The following is an 18,425-nucleotide window of genomic DNA, read 5'->3' as shown; positions in this document are numbered from 1 at the left end:
TAGTGCTAGATAACTCCTGCATGATATTAATATTTCATTTTTTTTGCTGTGTGTTTGGCAGGGTTGCATGGCACGCGTCAAGAAGAAATGATTGATCACAGACTAACGGACAGAGAATGGGCAGAAGAATGGAAACACCTTGACCATGTAAGGAACATAATGCACATGCCCACATTGTTTGTCTAAATATGTCTACAATAAGTAACTTTTAATAAGTTGTAAAGTAATATGAATTACCAAATGCTTATATTGTTTTAAATTGTCTAGATCTTTACTCACAGCATTAGAAAAAATTGTGAAGAATCTCAGTCCAGTCCATATATTTTTATTTATTTTTTATTATTATCTACTGTTAAATGTATATACCACCTTTCATTAAAACAATCCCAAGGCGGTTTACAGCATAATTTTAAAACAAGATTGTAAAAAAGCCAGAATTAAAATATTGAGCTAAAAATATAAGCCTCGAAAGATTTTAAAAAATTATAGTCTTTATAAAGTTCATATACACTTGTAGGTCGGAGGTTTTCTGATGTACTTCGTCTATTTAGCCATTCAGTTAAGTGCACAGTTCAAAGTGCCAGTGTTAAGTTTTTAAAATTGTATGTGTCTTAGGTCCCAGGTACCTTAATGCCAGTTTCTCGCACACAAGTCTGCTCATTTATTAAGATCTGCTTCAGAGCTCTTCTCTGTGTCCCTCCACCACTGGGGACTCTCAGAAGGAATGAAGGAAGTTGGGTTCACCATATTTATTTATTCGATTTCTATACCGCTCTTCCAAAAATGGCTCAGGGAGGTTTACACAGAGAAATTATCAATCAATAAGATGGATCATATGCTAGATGCATAACCTTACCGGCTATGGCTGTTAGCTGGGAAATAGCAGTTTAAGTCTCTTGTGAGCTGTAAACTCATAAGTTTGTCTTGGTCAAGCCACTGGCCAAAATGACACACAACACAATGCTGACATTGTTCATCAACCAGTGCTGCTGTGCACACACAGGCACCACCACCAAGAAGTGGTGTTGTGCAAGTGGGCAGTTGCGTATACACTGAAAACTGCATGCCTGCAGTTTTGTAGTGCAGCATTGCGCATCATGTCAGCCACTGTCTTTCAGTCTCAGCCTCCCCATCTGTAAAATGAAGATAAGAAAACTGTCATACCTTACATGGCTATTGAGATAATATATGTGATGCATTTAAAATGTACAATATAAATACTAAATTTTATTATTATCAAAATTTTGCATGAACAATATGCTACTTACATTGGGACTTGTAATGTTATACACTGGAGAGTAATAATCATGGAAGTTTATTGACTAATTAGGCAATAGGCAGCTTCTTTCAACATGGGAAGCCCCAGGCCAGGTAGGAGTAGGTCGTATTGCAGAATCACCTTGTGAAGTGGGACAATGCTAGTATGAGGAACAGTCATGCTATGGACACTGCCCACCTGACTCAGGTCATCTCATGTTTCCTTGGTAACATGGGAAGAAGCTGTTGTACTGTGACTCCTGTGCCACCAATGCAATGTAGGATAAGGGTTTAAGAATTATAAGCTATTAAATCAATGATATATTTGGTGTTCTCCATGTGATGCAACAGCCAGCCTAAGCAGTGTCTGAACTGCTACTTCAAAACTTGCCAGTTGCTTCAAGAAAGAGGGAGGTGCTCAGCATTTTGTCAGAATAACAAAACACATTACGATTAATGCAATTCTAAAGTTTCACCATCCCCTTTCTCATTCTGAAATTCAGCTCCTAAACTGCATCATGGACATGGTGGAAAAAACGAGGCGATCTCTCACTGTGCTACGGCGATGTCAGGAAGCTGACCGGGAGGAACTTAATTACTGGATACGGCGGTATAGTGATGCGGAAGATTTAAAAAAAGGCAGTGGTAGCAATCATTCCAGGCAGCAGAGTCCAGTGAATCCGGATCCAGTCCCTTTAGGTAACGTGTCTACTTTACAATTAGAAATATCCAAGAGCATCTAGTGATCTTTCTAACAACACCATGTTTCTTAGATTATGCTTCTCCTCACTTTTTTTTTTTTTTTTTTGGTTACCCTCTCCTGGCTTCTTTCTTTTCCTTTTCTGTTCCACTTTGGTCCGCTATGACATATGTGCCCTTTTCTCAAACATTGCCACTACAAGGAAAAAATTGGACTGAAACGTCAGCTCCATGCACTTATCTGCAATAGCCATATTAGTAACCTGTGTGAAGTCATGGCCAAAATAACTATCATGGACACCACTCTGGTCCCACTGAAATATATCTCTTTCGACTTGCAAAGTATTAAAATATTTACCAAGCATGTGTCATTAATTTGCGGTTTCTGTTTAAATCCCAGCATCAGATAAGAGGCATAGTTATACTGAGAGGGTTAGGGTGCCAGTTTTCCATTTTTCTCAAGAAAAACTATACATAAATGTGTCCTATATAGCCTTATTTTAAAACAGTACAGTTTGATAAAAGAGGAGGAGTAAAACCAGTTCAGTTCTTTATGGTTCAGAAGTGCCAGGGGGCAACCATTTCTGAGTGGGACCAAGAGTAATTGACACAGAGTTGTAACAGTTACATCTCCAGCCTGCAGGGAGCTGACGGATCATGGCCATGGTATACAAAAAAGGGAGGGGGGAATCACTCCAGAATTTTAATTAAGGCCATCACAAAGTGTAAATATTGCTTCTTTGCTGTGTGTATTGCAAATGTCACAGATCCCCCTTTGTCATTTTTAATGAGCTAATCCACCCTGTAAAAATTACCAGCTTGTCATCTCCACTAGCTTGAGGTGGAGGAGGGGATGGCCATCTGTTCTGCCTTTGTGTCTTTTCTTTCCCTTTATGATTTATAATGGTATCCATGATGTGGAACAGTTTCAACTGTAGCTATCATAATCTGCCTGTTTTCAGGTTTATTGTCATGGCTGTTATCCAGGAGACCATGAGCAGAAGCGGGAAAGGGCAGAATCTTGCACAATTCTGTGCACAGATACACAAATCTTTGCACTAACTGTAATCAACTTCCCCTATATGGAGTGTATATAATTTGATTTTTCTTGTGCAAGGTGGTGGCAGCTGGCATAAGCTGCTTGTACAAGGAGAACAATGTGAAGTCTTTTTGACCATATGAAAGAGGTTCGTTGGATTATGTCCTTGATAATCAAGGGACTGAGTCAAGGGACCATAGCACAGCATAATCTGAGTCAAGGGACCATAGCATATTCATATGAAAAATATTAGATTCAGTCCCCTGCACTTTCAGTTAAAAGTAAATTGGATAGAAGGAGTGAGAGTCTGGACTGTTCCGTTCCCTCAGGTGTGTACCTGCCTCTCCTCCCTTCCATCCCTGCCCTGCTCACAGGTCTTGTGAATGACCTTAATAAGTACTAAACTGTTTACATGGAATACGGGAGAGTACTTCAGTCCTGAATAATCCACATATGTAAAAATGATACTTAAACATACGTTGCATTTACAATCCACTTGATGGGAAGCAATGAGCGATCATTTAAATAATCTATCATTTTCATTCAGACATTTTTGTAGGAGGCTGTTCAACATCCTGAACAGTATTTGATCTTCATTCTCTAATAAGGAATTCTCAATATGCCATGTGGTTGAGAAGTGGATAAATTACCAATGAAGGTTTATTGGGTTTTTGTATTGTATGTTTAGCCTGGAACCTTCACTGATGGTGGATGGGTGTGTTAGGCAAAGATAGGTACATCATCTTAAGGAGCTTATAGACTTATAGTCTTACAGCTTGTGTATGGAGCTATGCTAGACAAAAATTGTCCCATTCATTTCAACTGAGGAATGGACAACCTTTGTGGACAGGGAAGTTCTGGTATGCATAAAATGATGGACTGGAGTATCTAGGCCTCCTTTTACTAGTAGGTTTACACATATGATCCAAGAACAAAGTTCATTGGTGACAAGATGGGGGCACTGCTATACCTGTTCTGTGCCCATTTGGGGTGAGGCGTTCTGAAGAAAGCCAATCCTTGTGCCTATTTTTAGCATCTGGTGGCCAACTGCTTGATGTCCTCAATGTCAGGGTTGAAGGTGGTATAGAAGGTTGCTAGAATGCTGCAGGGTTTGCTCTTCTTTTCACCCATTCCACTCCCACTTGTCTTTTTGCCGCTTGTAAGGCTGCTTGTTCTTTGCAAGATTATACAATAGCAAGAAGATTTGAGAATATGAGCCCTCATGTTCCTATTCAGCCCCTCTCTCAAAGAATACCAGCAATTCCCATCACAGCCCAATTTAATCATTTGTCAATGAGAGTTTGCCCTTATTGGTAGGCAAACGATAGTTTCCTGACTCTGGGTCTGCTGTGACACCTGCAAAGAGGGGTGGAAGTGAAATGGGTTCTGTGCAGTTTTATTGTTCAGCTGCCTGTCAAAAATACCTATTCTCTTTCAGTGCTTGCAGCAATGCTTATTTCTGTTGTGTCAAATTCCCTGATGCCCTGCAGAATTCCAGAGCCCTTCTTATACTTGCTGAATTTCACATCCAGGTAGACAGGTTCTTTCTGATTTATGAACTGTTCCTGATCTCAGGGTTGATTAATCTCCTGCAGTGTATACACAAAAAACTTTACATCACTTTGACAATAGGCCAAGTATTCGACGAGATGAATATTTTCCTTCTTCTGAAAGCAGATTTTCTAGCTGCATTGTGAAATGTCCTGTCTTTGAGTTAGTTTTATAGACATTCTCTTTTTAAAAAAAAATCAATCTAATCTCCATATGATTTTGTGAATGGACTCGTTTCTTTAACTTCTTTCAGGATATGCATCCTTTCCATAGAACTGAGCGATGTTAAAATTCCCTGCACTTCTTTGTGTCTTGTATCATGTTGCTTTCTTCAGCTCCACATATAGCTCTGGACTGATATCTGTGAACACTTGCTTTAGTAGTTCAGTTAGAAACAAGTCACTGAGTCTCTAAAGCTGCTATGATGATGATGTTGACATTTGCCAAGTCGTAAATCTTGTGGTATTTCAGATATTATAAAATCCCTTCAGAGCCTTGCATTCTCCCCCCACCCCCATTTCATTGTCTGAAAAATGTACTCAGTTTGTATCCAAAGGATGCTTTCATTGTTCCCCATGGTCATGATCAGTGTTCCCTCTGACAGGGATTCCCAGATGTTGTTGACTACAACTCCCAGAATCCCCAGCTGCAATGGCTTTTGCTTGGGGATTATGGGAGTTGTAGTAAACATCTGGGAATCCCTACTAGAGGGAACACTGGTCATGATATTAAAAAAGTTAGTCAGAATGAAGTCCTGTTGAAACCAACAGAACAAGTTAGTCATGACTTTTTAAAGCTCAATTGCTGGAGATGCCAGGGATTGAACCAGATCCTCCATACCCAAAAAGGGAGGAGTCCTCTCTCTCAGCTTTGAAACAGGGATCATCTATCAGGATCAGTCAAGCTGTTTCTGTCCCATGGTTAGTCCAGAAATCCAATTGAAATGGGTTGAGGAAGAATATGGCATCCAAATATGTGTCTGCCTTCCTTGAAATGGGAAGATGTGAGATGGGTCTACAACTGACTAAATCATCCCTATCTCAATAGAGTTTCTTCAAGAGTGCAACTTGATTTAATGAAGGAGATATTCTCCTCACTAAGTGAGGTGTTGACTATTTCAGGCAGGAAGACTCTTAGCTCTACTCAGCTGGCCTTAAGAAGCCAAGATGGGCAGAGATCTAAACATGTCGTGGCCTTTACAACCCCAAGCATTCTGTCATCATCCTCAAGGGAAATAAGTCTGAAATGATTTTCAGATCCCACAACCCATAAAAGATTGATATGATTGGCCTTTATAGAAGCGCTTGCTCACTTCCTATTCTAAAACTATGGAGACATTTGTCTCGCTGTTTACAGAGCCACCAAAATTAGTTTCATCATATCCAATTTCATCATTTTTTAAAACTTAAGAACATGTTTCTCATTATTTTTCTCCATTCTTTATAGAGTACTTCCTAGTTAAAATAAATTAGTAAAAACCATGAAAGTCTTTCATAAGATCTTGATTTCATTCTCCTTTAAGAGTCTTGGCTTCATAATCTGTATGAATTGTGGTTGGAATATGAGTTTGATTGATCTTTTTTGCCTGGAAACTGCACGAATTTGCTGGCAATCTGGTCAATTATGTCATCAGATTCCATTTACTTTTGAATCTTGCGTACCTAAACAAGCCAGCACAGCATTTCCTTCTTGTCATCAACATTGCCAAGATGTCCAAAGGCCTTCGTGAAATGGGTTTATTACATAGCTTCTGCTCAGTCAGGTTTGTCAGAAGACCTGCAAGCAGGGGCGTAGCTAGGGGAGAGGGGGCCCGTGTTCATCCCTCTCTCTGGCAGCCCCCCAGAGTGAGGGAGATAATGAATAATATAGGGAGGGAGGGAGCTGGAGGGCCCTCAGGAGCTGGGGGGCCCGGGTTCTTTGAAACTTTTCGCTCAGTTATAGCTATGCCCCTGCCTGCAAGAGAGTGTACTAAGTAGCTGAGTGGTGTGTGTAAGTGTTCCCTCTAAGGCGTGCTCGTGTGCGTGCACTCACACACTTTTTTATATCCACTCAGTTGATTTTGATCCCGCTCAGGTTTAATCAGGAAGGTCCCACTCTGAATATACATGCATACACACTACCTTGATACTGCTGCCCAGAAGAAAACTCATTCTGCACACAGTTGAAAAATATTAGAGAGAACACTGGTGTGTGTGTGTGTGTGTGTGTGTGTGTGTGTGTGTGTGTGTGTGTGTGTGTCATCTCACAACTCCTAATACTGTCTTCATTCCAAAGGATTTGGTAGTATCCAAAGTATACATCTTCATATTGGTCACCAGTGCCTTACCATTTTAAAGATCTTGTTAGGGATCTTTTTATTTCATAAGAGTTGTGTTCAAAGCAAAATACTTCCATATGTATTTTTCAACTGTGGTGAAGATTCATTCTGCCATAGTCAAAATGTTTCAAGTGAGTCACAGTGGCGGCACTAGCTGCCACACTGCACGAAAGAACACAGGCAGCTGGAGTACCGCCTCTGCGGGGCTGCACTGCAAAACAGCAGCACGTCATAATGCCAGGAATGTAGTTGCGCAGCACAACATGCATCTTTCCCAGTGGGCATCGCATCCCACAACTGCATTCAACAAGTGCTGCTGCCCTGCAATGCCAGCACCCTTGGTGGTGCTTAAATGCAGGCAGGGACACAAGTGGTGCTTTAGCTGCCCAGGTTTCCATGTGCGGTGTGTCAGCCACCTTCTTTAGGTTGCTTCTTTTATAACATAGTCCAGGGTCCACTGAAGTTAGTGATAGCTTTGCCATTGACTTCAGTGGAGTCTAGACTTCACTCTCAGTGATTAATAGAATTGTAAGGAGGTCTGTTCTACGGCTGCCACATGTGAAGCTTGCTATGGACTGTATTGTTAAACCGGCCAGATTCAACAGATGTGATTTATCTCCCTGCTCTACATCATCTGCAGTATCCATTCAGCTATGCAACTTTTCCTGGGTACTTAAGAAAAAGTATCCAAGTGACTGACCTATTTGTTTTTTGGCTACTAGATGTTGCCGCCTCATGCTAATTAAACATATTTTGGCTTTTAACATTGTTAGGGAGGGAAGAAAAGAGATCTACAGTAGGCAATTCTGTAAACAGTATTGTGCATGTCCTTGTAATACTTTGATTGGCTTATGGCCTGCTCCAAAGATTTGATGTGGCAGCGAGTAAGCAGTGTAGGAGACATCATCCTTCTACTTAATGTAGGAACTCATAGTGGTTGACATAAAAATATTATGTGAGACTCAAGCCATTAAAAACAATGGCTGACATCCTGACTAATGTAGCGCCTGAGGAAGAACGTGCAAGTGCAAAACTGTTGCAGTTGCTACTTGCCCTAATTCTGGAGGCTGCATTCTATTCTAGACTAGCACTGCACTTCTTCAAGCAGTAAAATACAGTACCCAGCTACAGATTCAGTTTGACAAATGAGAGTCACTGGCTGACATATTGTGCAAGGCAGTCCTGGAATGTCCAAAGTGCTGGGGCTGCTGTGCATGTGAAAGCCAGCCCTGGCAGCATTGCGTAAGGTGCAGTTGTGTAGCTACTTGAACAGCATGCCTACATTTGCGCCACACTAGTTGTTTTCAGTGGAAATAGTGTTGCACAAGTGCGGGTGTGCTGTTTCAAGTAGCTGCACAACTATGATCTTGCGCAACACCGCCACAGGTGGCTTTCACATGCACAGCAACCTCAGCAGATCAGAAACACTGGCACTGCCTTGTGTAAAGTGCCATCCATTGACTCAGATAACATATGGAGAAAATATTGATTGCTTTTATTCGATTGCAGCTAAAGTTCATTTCTCCATCAGTGGTCAGTACAGTTTCCCCCCTGTCCAAATGTACCTTTAAAAAAACTTTTGCAAAGCCTCACTACAAATGAAAAGGAGGAGAATGGTATGAAGAATATCTAATTTGACTGCCCAAATGGGAAATCTTTATAATCCCCAATAGTTTAAAATGGGGGACAAAATTATGCCAGATCAATTTAGGATGAGCCAGTTAATCTATCCTATAAGAAATGTGGGAGTAATAGCTATATTGTTCACATCATCCCATACAAAGGTTGTAATTGCACTCCCTTGACTAAAGCATCAGAGAGAGAGAGCTTTTAATTTTTTTTAAGTAATCATAAGAATTACTTATGATACTCTCTTTTTTCCCCCCCTTATCTTCCTCCTCCTCCTTATAGACTCGCATCGGGAATTCCTTCACAGGCCTGCTTCTGGATATGTGCCAGAGGAGATCTGGAAGAAAGCTGGTAAGAATTGTTTAAAAACATGAGCATAGCAGTTTGGCAGATGTGTGCATTTCTTAATGCACAGACAGAGGGAATGGAAGAAAAAGGGCTTCTAGGAACAACCCAAAATTTCAGTTAATAATCTAAAACTGGAACAAATTGGAACACAAAATCACTTTAGTTATAGCAGCATCTACCTCTGTAGATAAGGTGATGTCAATATGTTCTTAAAAGAAAAACAAAAATACAACAATAAATAGAGCATTTTCAGGAGTTGTATCTTATATCACACTAGTGTTTTCAGGCTCGTTGAAATAACGGGCGCTAGTAGGGCAGAGTTTCTCCCCCCTGCCCCACTCCCTCTCGCCTTTGCCCCCCCGCCCCTTGCCCGAGCAACTTGTCCCTTGTCCTTGCCCTTGTCCCCCCTCCCTCTTGCCTGAGCCCTCCTTACCCGATCCAGCCCGCAACAGTCGGGCGAAGTAAAAGCATATTTTGCGAAGAAGAGAGGAGCTCGCGAACAGAGCTCCTCTCTGTGCTAAGCCACTGCCCAAACTGCCGCTATGGACACAAAGGACGCAATAGGCATCCTTTGCGGCCAAAGCACCAGTTTGGGAAGAGGCTTAGCACAGAGAGGAGCTCTGTTCGCGAGCTCCTCTCTTCTTCGCAAAATATGCTTTTACTTCGCCCGACTGTTGCGGGCTGGATCGGGTAAGGAGGGCTCGGGCAGCTGGGAGGGTGGCCGGCGGCGGCCGCGGAGGCATTCTCGTGGGCCATTTTGGCCCTTAATCATTTGGGGGGGGATGGGGAAGGAGAAATTGGGCAGCTGGGAGGGCGGGAGAGTGGTCGGCGGCTGCGGCCGCGGCGGGAAAGATTTGGGGCAAGGGCAATTTTGGGGCCGGGCAAGGGCCCCAAAGTCTTCCAGCCGCCCGTCCTTGGCAGCGCCGCCAGGCCTCGGTGGCGGCTCCGCCACCACCTCGGCCGGCTTCCCCTGCCGTCTCTTCCTTCCGGCCGGCTTCGGCGGCGCGGCCAGGCCTCGGCCATGGCTCGGCCACCGCCTCGCCCAGAACAGCCCAGGGAGGCACGGACACACACCTTGGTGTCCACGGACAGACACCAAGGCTTTTATTAGAGAGGATGCTTATATCACATGCTTCAGTCTGAGCAATTTAAAATATTAATATGTCATATATATTTTATCTAAATCTGTTGGTCAGTGTGTGCATGGACTTGGATTTAAGCCACTGTAGTTCTAATCAAATCAGTAGGCTCAGTTCAGAAAGGAGTTAGCATGCTGAACTGTGTCTATGGATTGTACACGATTGGGCTAACAGCTCAATCCAGAACTCCCAACTCTGCAGTATGTAGATTTGGCCTTAAGGGTCAGTGATAGGTGTGGCTGCAATACATCAGACTCCTGGCTTCAGTCTTAGTGCTGCTGCCACAAATGCCACTGTGCTAGTGCTGTCATACTCCTTTGCAGGGCTTATTCAATGTGGTCGAATGGGTATGATTGGGTTTAGAATCCTTGGTTTACTTGGGTACTTTCAGATGTTTTCCTAATGCTATACAGCTACTAGCCTAATTCAATGTCACTTTCATAAGATGGAATACCCATGTAGTAGATCAGCTTCTTCAGAAGAGGTGGATATGCTAGGAAATTTCACCAGCCCACCCATCCACACCTTCACAAAAGCACCTGTCACCACCACTGCTGCAAAGAAATGGCAACCAGTCGCCCCTTACCCTGCTCCAGGGAAAGGACTGGTTCTTCTTCCCAAAACTAAAGTTCCTAGCAGTCTCTGCTATCTAGTACCTGCCCCTGTAAAATTGATGAACCGCTGCAGTTACTATTCCATCAAAACAAGGATTTGAAGAGGGTGGGATTATTAAAAGCAGTCGGTGTGCAGCAGTGCTGTAGCGAGGCTGGCCATACTTTAAAAAATAAATAAATAAATAAATAAATAAATATATTTCTCCACCTTCTCCCCAGCCATCCGCCATCTCTATAATGAGTCCTACTCAGGGATAGATGACTCTCTGTTTGAATTCTGTCCAAACTTCATACAGTTCCTTTGATTCCTGCTCTGCTCTCTTCTGCTAAAAATCCCTAGATTTTTTAAGCACTGGGGGGGAAATTTAAATACATATTTAAATATGTATTTTTTTCAAATATTTTCAAACATCTCCCACCCAAATAATGAATGCAAGAATGTGTTGCAAATATTTGGATGCATGTGTCCCCACTACCCAAATGCATGGAATGCATAGAATCGGTAGCCATTACCATATCTTATCATATAAAATCCAATCTACTGGAGAGGGAGCAGACTTTGCAACCATAGATTCCGTCACAAATTTCAGCAAAAGAAGAATTCAGTAGCATCTCTAGTTCCACTAGAGTTTAAAGGCAAAATGAAGGGCAATTAACAAGCTTCCTGCACATAGATGGTGCCAAAACCCACTTTCGCCTCATGGTGCTCCATGCAATGGCAATAACATATATCAGTCCCTTCCCTGTACACAGTACTGATAGCATGGACAGTTTCCACACCAGTACTAACGGTTGCCAGGCAGTTGCAGCCCTGGCTTGGAGACTTTCGATTTACTCTGACCATCATATCTCTCTTCCACCACCCACCACTCCACACAAACCGCTTTCCAGGCAGCAGAATCCTCTCAAGACTAAAGGAGACTAAGCCAGAGGCCTCTGACAATGAAGAAGCCTCTGGGTTGTCCTGTCTTTTAGTGATGAGATGAATTGGGCCAGGGGCATAGTAAGCATGAGAATGGAACTGCCCTTGAGTGGGCAAGCACCATTTTCAGGCTTCCCTCCAATGGCTAAACGAGAAGGTACCCTTCTGTATTATCCCAGAGGCTATCAAGATGTCCTTTCATTATGCTTGGGCTGGCATAGAAGCAGACTCCTCTGCTGTGTTTGATACTTAAGCGCCACTTCTGATCCAGCAGCCATCCTGCAAGCATTAGCAGATGCTCCGGAAGCCTCTGGGGCATCTTCTGATTTCAAATGGGATGCCCACACTATTGGAATGAACTTCACAGCATGAATTTCGCAAGGACTGGCATGCACCCCCCGCACTCCCCACATATACCATTCCTGAGGCTAAGCAAGGAAAGCCCTTGCAGTGCACAGCTCAGCCACTCCGCTTTCTGCCAGTATAATTGCAACTGGAAAATTAGGCAGGCTGTTCCCTTTCAGTAGTGTGCTGATGCTATTGGGAACTCAGTGCTGTTGCTTAATACTGAAAATTATGTAACCTTTCATATTGCTGCATTTATGTGCATATTAATAGCCCTGATCTAATATTTATCAATAAATGTCTATATATATATGAATTTATGTGGAGAAGATTTTTCAGTGTATTGCACTTTGAGCATTATCTATGTTTTGGGTAATATTTTTGAAAACATTTAAGTAATTGCTTTGGAAATATTTGGTCATCTCTTTGGAAACATATACTCTGTGTGTGTGTATGTGTATATATATATATATATAGATAGATAGATAGAGAGAGAGAGAGAGAGAGAGAGAGAGAGAGAGAGAGAGAGAGAGAGAGAGAGAGAATATTACATTATAAAGCATTGTTCCTGTGGAAGAAACCCAGTTTTGCATTTTCAGAAATAATCTTTGTAAAATGTTAGATTTGAGAGTCTGACTCCCTGCCCACATGTGTATAAAATACAGAGAGTGAAAACTAACAGTTGACAATTCTTAATTATTTTTATCAGTTCACAGAAAAGCTTCTTTAAAAAACAGAACAAAATATGTTTATTGGTAACTGTAGTTCATAAGATACAAAAAGCTTGTATTTAAGTTGTGTCTTTATAAAAGCATTAATAAAATTGCATCTGTGGGTTTATCTCCATATATTTCTTTTCAAGGGATCAGAGAATGTTTGCAGTAGGTAATAAATATTCAAGCACCTTGCAAATGTCCTACCAATTCTCTTTGCTGATCTGTGTGTGCTGGTGGGACTAGAATAGGAATGCATAATTTAAATATAAATTGCCTTATTTGCATATACAATTAGTCAAGCTGCAGCTTTGATCGTAAGCAAAAATTATTGTCCTGTTGCCACTTAGATAGAATTGTAATTCACCTTGAATATTCAACGTAAATTAGTCCCTGTCTTGCATAGTTGCATTTCCCTCTCCTCCAAGCATTTATTGGAGGGTAATGTGAGGGCATATTTTTACTCTCATAAAGATCAAGGTATCCTTTTTTCTATAATATTTTTCTGTAAAATATTCTTGCTTCCTCTCCAGATTCCCAGATTAAAGGAAACAGATATCCTGTAATAAGGATTTATTTTATAAGCAGCATATATTTTAACACATTCAAAAAAATCTCTGTTTACTAATAAGGACAAAGAAGTGAGTCAGTACATATTGTTTAGATTGGGATTTTGACAATAGGCTTATTTAACCATAGTGTAGATATTTGATTTCAAATAGTGTTGCTCTGACAAAACATATGACATAAAATGTTGCTACTATGACCAGGGAACCTTATCAGGGAACCTGTACCATGACTTGTACCATGCACACAAGAGGTTTTTAGAGGTATGTTTATTGAACCTTCCCCCCAACCTTACCCACATTTTTGAGACTGAGAGGTGCTTCAAACGCAGTTGTGATATGGCATAAGGGAGTCTCTGATCAAAGAAAAAAGGTAAAAATCCCATTGGGTGTAAGAGAGCCCTTTGGTGTGCCTGAAATAGCTCCTGTGATCCCAGCCTCTAAGTTCAATTTAAGTATAGATGTCTGAGCAACCTCTTAAGTGAAGAGATTCTATGCTTATGGAAAAGAGAACTAGATTTATGATCCTGTGGAATACTGTACATCCCAATGCAACCACAGAGCATTTTTAACTCTAATATTTTTATTCTACAGTAAAACATTTTTATTAGGAATCTTATGTTTTTAATTAAACAGAACATTTAATTAAGGTGCTTCTTAAGTGGGTGAAACAATTAAGTGCAAACACTTGAATGAAACATGTCATAATTAGTTTTAATAGAGTGTTAATTGGTACTAGGTTTGCCAAGTTAATAATTACTGCTTATTAAATTTTCAATTAATCATTGTCATTTTGCTTTGAATAAAGATGAAAATCAGATACAGTGAATCGGGGGAGGATAGTTTCCTTGTTAATTAGAGAACTTTTTTAAAAAGAAATAACTTGTTTTAGTTGTCAGTGAAATCTTTGCACTCTACTTGCATTTAAAAAAAAAAATCCTGACTGGCTCATTTATGACAAGTCATGTTTTCTAGTGTGAAAAAGCGGAATGTATTACATTGATTTATGTTAGATAATTGAGATTTAACACATTGTAACCATCTTCACATTATTCTAAGGCTTTGGTTCAAACATGCATTTGCGCAAATATTGATTGGTGCTTGTATCAACATTTTGAAAACCACTAGGGTACAAACAGAGTAGGGAACTATTCCATTCCCCCCACCGCCCCTTCAAACAAGCAATGTGCTTAAAGTTGACCTTCTGCACAAGCAAATAATATATTGACAAGGTAAAATAATGTGCTCTAGGTAATCAAGTGCCAAAGAGCAAAGCTATACTTTATGATTGCTACAGTGTTCCCTGTGGGACATCCCCACCCCCCACAACACACATTCAAGCAGCCATAATATTTAGCAGCATAAACCATGTGAATTGGGGACATCACCTGGGCACGTTCTGCATTACACACTGCAACAGTTTCACAACATGTCCACTAAGTGTGCTTCCGTACTGCCCATGATCCGACATCACTTGCAGTGAGATGCCATCCATATTTCTGATGCCCTATTTCGGGTTTTATTGTTGCGCTGCAGCACTACAACGTTGCATTTGTGTTGCAGGAAAGTAGCAGTATTTTTTTTTTTAGGAGGGTTGCAATGATGTTGCCCTGGTTTAAGTGGTGTGGTGGGGAAGGTTCATTGGGTGGTGATATGCCCATACTGCCCCTTTCTGCTTCAATTTTATATGTCTCTTTTTATTTCCCCTTATTTTTACACTGCGCATAGGAGGAGCAGCGGTTCTTAAGGCAGGCGGAACCTTAAGAACTGAGAGGATCTGCCCATTCTTACTTTGCTCACCACTTTTCAAGGGCAAAGCAAGGGAGACAGCTACTTTGACTCCCCCGTTGTGATATTCTTGTTCAAAATCCACCCAGTCCCCAACTCCCCTGATGTTTATCTAGGGGCCCTCTCCGCCATTTTGTTGCTGTTAGTTTTGCTGGATCACTTGCGCAAGGGTGCAATGCTGCAATTAAAATCACATTTTGGAGTGGCACTTTACCCAGGTTTTTGTTGTTGTTTTGCTTGCGTAAAGGTGCAATGCAGCAATTAAACGTTTGTTTTTGAATGGTGCTTTCCCTGATGGCTTTGCGAAATGGAGACGAGAATTTTTTATTTTAAAAGATGTCACGTCAGCCCCCTGCCTCCTCTGAGAGGAGGGAGCAGATAATGCGATTCAAGGATATTATGGACACCCCCACCTGGAAACCATGTTGCAGTGGACAGCAGTATGAATGGCCACCAGCCTACCATGAAGCACTGAACAACCCTTTACCCACGTTCACCATTCCGTCGCACCTTGCAACATTTCTACCGATGCAAAGCTCATAATCTGGAAAACACTGTGGTGATTTTTCCTAGTCCTGCTCCCTGTCATTAGTGGCTGTTGGTAGAGTTGAAAAACTGACCATGAAATGGCCAGGATTCAAGTTGTGGATGCTGCTAAACATTACAATTGGCCTGGTGTAAAACTTACCACAGTTATGACCATACCCATGGTGACCTTACCTGGCTCTTTCACCTTCTTTTCTTGTTCAGCTGTTAGCCCCGCCCCCCGCTGATGCCAAAAAAACCCACAACCCTAATGATGCTACTAAAAATAATAGCTTGACATGGTAACAAAATGCATAGTTTAAAACATACATTGTTCCAGTTTTAAATTCTATGCAAACATGTAAGGCGCTGTATAATTATCCACTATGATCTCTGAAGTTGCCTCATTCATGCCTGATGGTTTTCACACCGTCAGTGGAAGTCTTCAGTATTGTGGAGTGGGAGTAACAGGGCCTGACCAATGACATAGTTGTGGCTAATCTATTACTGATCCTGGTAGGGTTGACATATGAGCCTCATGCACTACAAAATATGAAAAACTGCAGTAATTAAAAACCATACCCTTCTCCTCCAATGAGTTAGTCCTGAAAGGAGAGAGACTTAGGTGAAGTCATCTCCACTACAGGTGCCATTATAAGTTCGAGGTCACCCCCATGAAGGAAACGTTGCTGATTCAGACTACTTAAAACATTTCCTGAGGATCTGAAAAATCCAAGAACACATGTTCTTTTGTACTAACGTGAGGATCACTTGTTTGAAAGTACTCCCACATCAGATTTTCTTTCCATATGGAAAGCTGACAAGTCCAGAAGTCTACACTAGCTACTTTCCAAATGGAAGGAGATATTGATGTGCTGGTGCTTCTGAATAAACAAGTTCTCTATTTATTTTGAGGTGATATAGTCCTATGAAAGGACTGGATCACATCAGCCCTTGCATGTCTGAATTCACTCTAAGAAAGAATATTTGTGGCCAGGGAATATTTAGGAGTAAATTAAACCTAAGCAGTGGCCTTGTGTGTTTAACTGTGTACTAATTGCTATTGCATATCTTCGATAAGGACTAGGGTGACAGATGTTTGTCCAATGGGAAGAACAGTGAGTGGAGGCACATTTACGTTATACTGCTTAAGAACTATCAAAGGTCTAACTGTTTTGTAGATAAACCCATTGCCCTTTGATCCATGTCCTTCAGTGTTCCCTTTGGGCTAATGAAAATTTCTTCCATGATTTGCAGAGGAAGCAGTCAACGAAGTAAAACGTCAAGCAATGACCGAGTTGCAGAAGGCAGTGTCAGAGGCAGAACGGAAAGCCCATGATATGATTACTACAGAGAGAGCTAAAATGGAACGCACGGTGGCTGAGGCTAAGCGACAGGCTGCAGAGGATGCACTAGCTGTGATCAATCAGCAAGAGGATTCAAGTGAGGTAAGGTATTCTCTGTGGTATAAATCAACTCCAGAATCACTCCCAATATAAAGTGGAGGCCATTATCTGTGTCTGTGTTTACCTTAATAAAGTTTGTTTTCTTTCACACTTCTTTTAGGAACATAGGAAGCTGCCATATACTGAGTCATACCACTGTTCCATCTAGCATCTCATCTCATATACCATCAATTACATCTCATATACCATCAGTTTATATATGAAGGGGGGTGGGGCGGGTTGCCCCAATATGCATCACTTTACACTTGCTTACATGGAACTGCATTTGCCATTTTGTCACCCACTTACCCAGTTCGGAGATATCTCTTTGGAGCTCCTCACAATCTGTTTTGGATTTCACTGCCCTAAATAGTTTATTGTCCTCTGCAGATTTGGCCACTTCGCTGGTTACCCCAACTTCTATATCATTTATTCACAAGTTAAAGAGCACTGGTCCCACTACAGATCCCTAGGGACCCCACTTCCTGTTTCCATTGTGGAAAATGTCCATTTATTTCTACCCTCTGTTTCCTGTCTTTCATCCAGTCCACACAGAAACCTGTCCCCATATCCCATGACTGCTAAGAGCCTTTGGTGGGGAACCCTGATGGTTCTTTTGTGGTGGTTTTGCCTTCTTACCTTCCTCATGAAGCTTAGTACGTTTGTGAAAGTGTGGGAAAGGGTAGGCTGAGAGAAACTGGATGAAGAAAGGAAGTTCTGGAGCATTTGAAACCAAGTGCAAAATTCAAGAGGGTTCCACTCTGCTTGTATTCACCAGGGGATTTCTGAACTGGAGGAGTTTTTCTTGGCCCTGCTTTCCAAAATTCTTCTCCTTCACTCATTACAAGTACTGCTGGGATTGTAGCATCAATGCTTTTTATTCCTTAATCCTCTCATTCCAGAGTAAGAAAGTGTAGGATTATGATGCTATTTATACTTGCAGTTTAACTGGCAATATCATGGTCCTAAATTCTTTACCAGGAAGTGAGCCCCATTAATTTCATTGCAACTTGTATTCAAGTAAGCCTAAAGCTGCATTCTTAAACTCACTGTGCCAAAGATGCCACTAAAAATAAGAGGCACCTTATGCCTCTCTTTCAGTTAAATGTGTACAGGATTTGAATGCTATTAAATTATTGGGCTCTCTCACTTGAGATTTTTTGTGTGTTGTAGATTTCTACAACACACTTGCTTTCTGCTTGTGGCACTGTGGTATCATTCTGGAGTGAGGGGGCTTGTGCTGTTCTCCAGGCATGGATGATCTCTTGGTCCTTTCCAACATTTTGTTCCCTGGCCTATTGGTCCATATAACCCTGTACTGACATAGGCCTTTCCCAGCTCTTTTAACTGGAGATGTCAGAAGTTGAATTTTGGACCTTCTGCATGCCAAGTATGCGTTCTCTCACTGCAATGTGGGCTTGAGTGCCAATATGACAGTTTAAGAGTTTTATTATCCGTGTCCTGGGATCCTTAGCACATTGATATGGAAATAAGTCTAATAGATGTTGATGAAGTCTGTACTAAATTT

The 18,425-nt window shown here is 41.5% G+C and overlaps 1 protein-coding gene across 12 annotated transcripts in view; it reads left to right on the top strand.

Annotated features, from left to right (window-relative positions):
* Positions 1-18,425, top strand: part of RUNX1T1 (RUNX1 partner transcriptional co-repressor 1) — a 207,671-nt gene that overhangs the window by 160,151 nt on the left and 29,095 nt on the right. For 11 of the 12 annotated variants that reach the window (XM_053250985.1, XM_053250980.1, XM_053250981.1 and 8 more), the window contains 4 exons: positions 62-147; positions 1,761-1,956; positions 8,775-8,843; positions 16,710-16,900. In XM_053250985.1, coding sequence (XP_053106960.1) covers positions 62-147; positions 1,761-1,956; positions 8,775-8,843; positions 16,710-16,900 — 542 coding nt within the window. The remainder of the gene's footprint in view (positions 1-61; positions 148-1,760; positions 1,957-8,774; positions 8,844-16,709; positions 16,901-18,425) is intronic. The other variant, XM_053250986.1, reaches the window with a different exon arrangement.

This window comes from Hemicordylus capensis, chromosome 4 (genome assembly GCF_027244095.1).
Source record: "Hemicordylus capensis ecotype Gifberg chromosome 4, rHemCap1.1.pri, whole genome shotgun sequence".
In the NCBI taxonomy this organism is placed as follows: domain Eukaryota; kingdom Metazoa; phylum Chordata; class Lepidosauria; order Squamata; family Cordylidae; genus Hemicordylus; species Hemicordylus capensis.
This window is presented reverse-complemented; position numbering and strand designations above follow the sequence as displayed.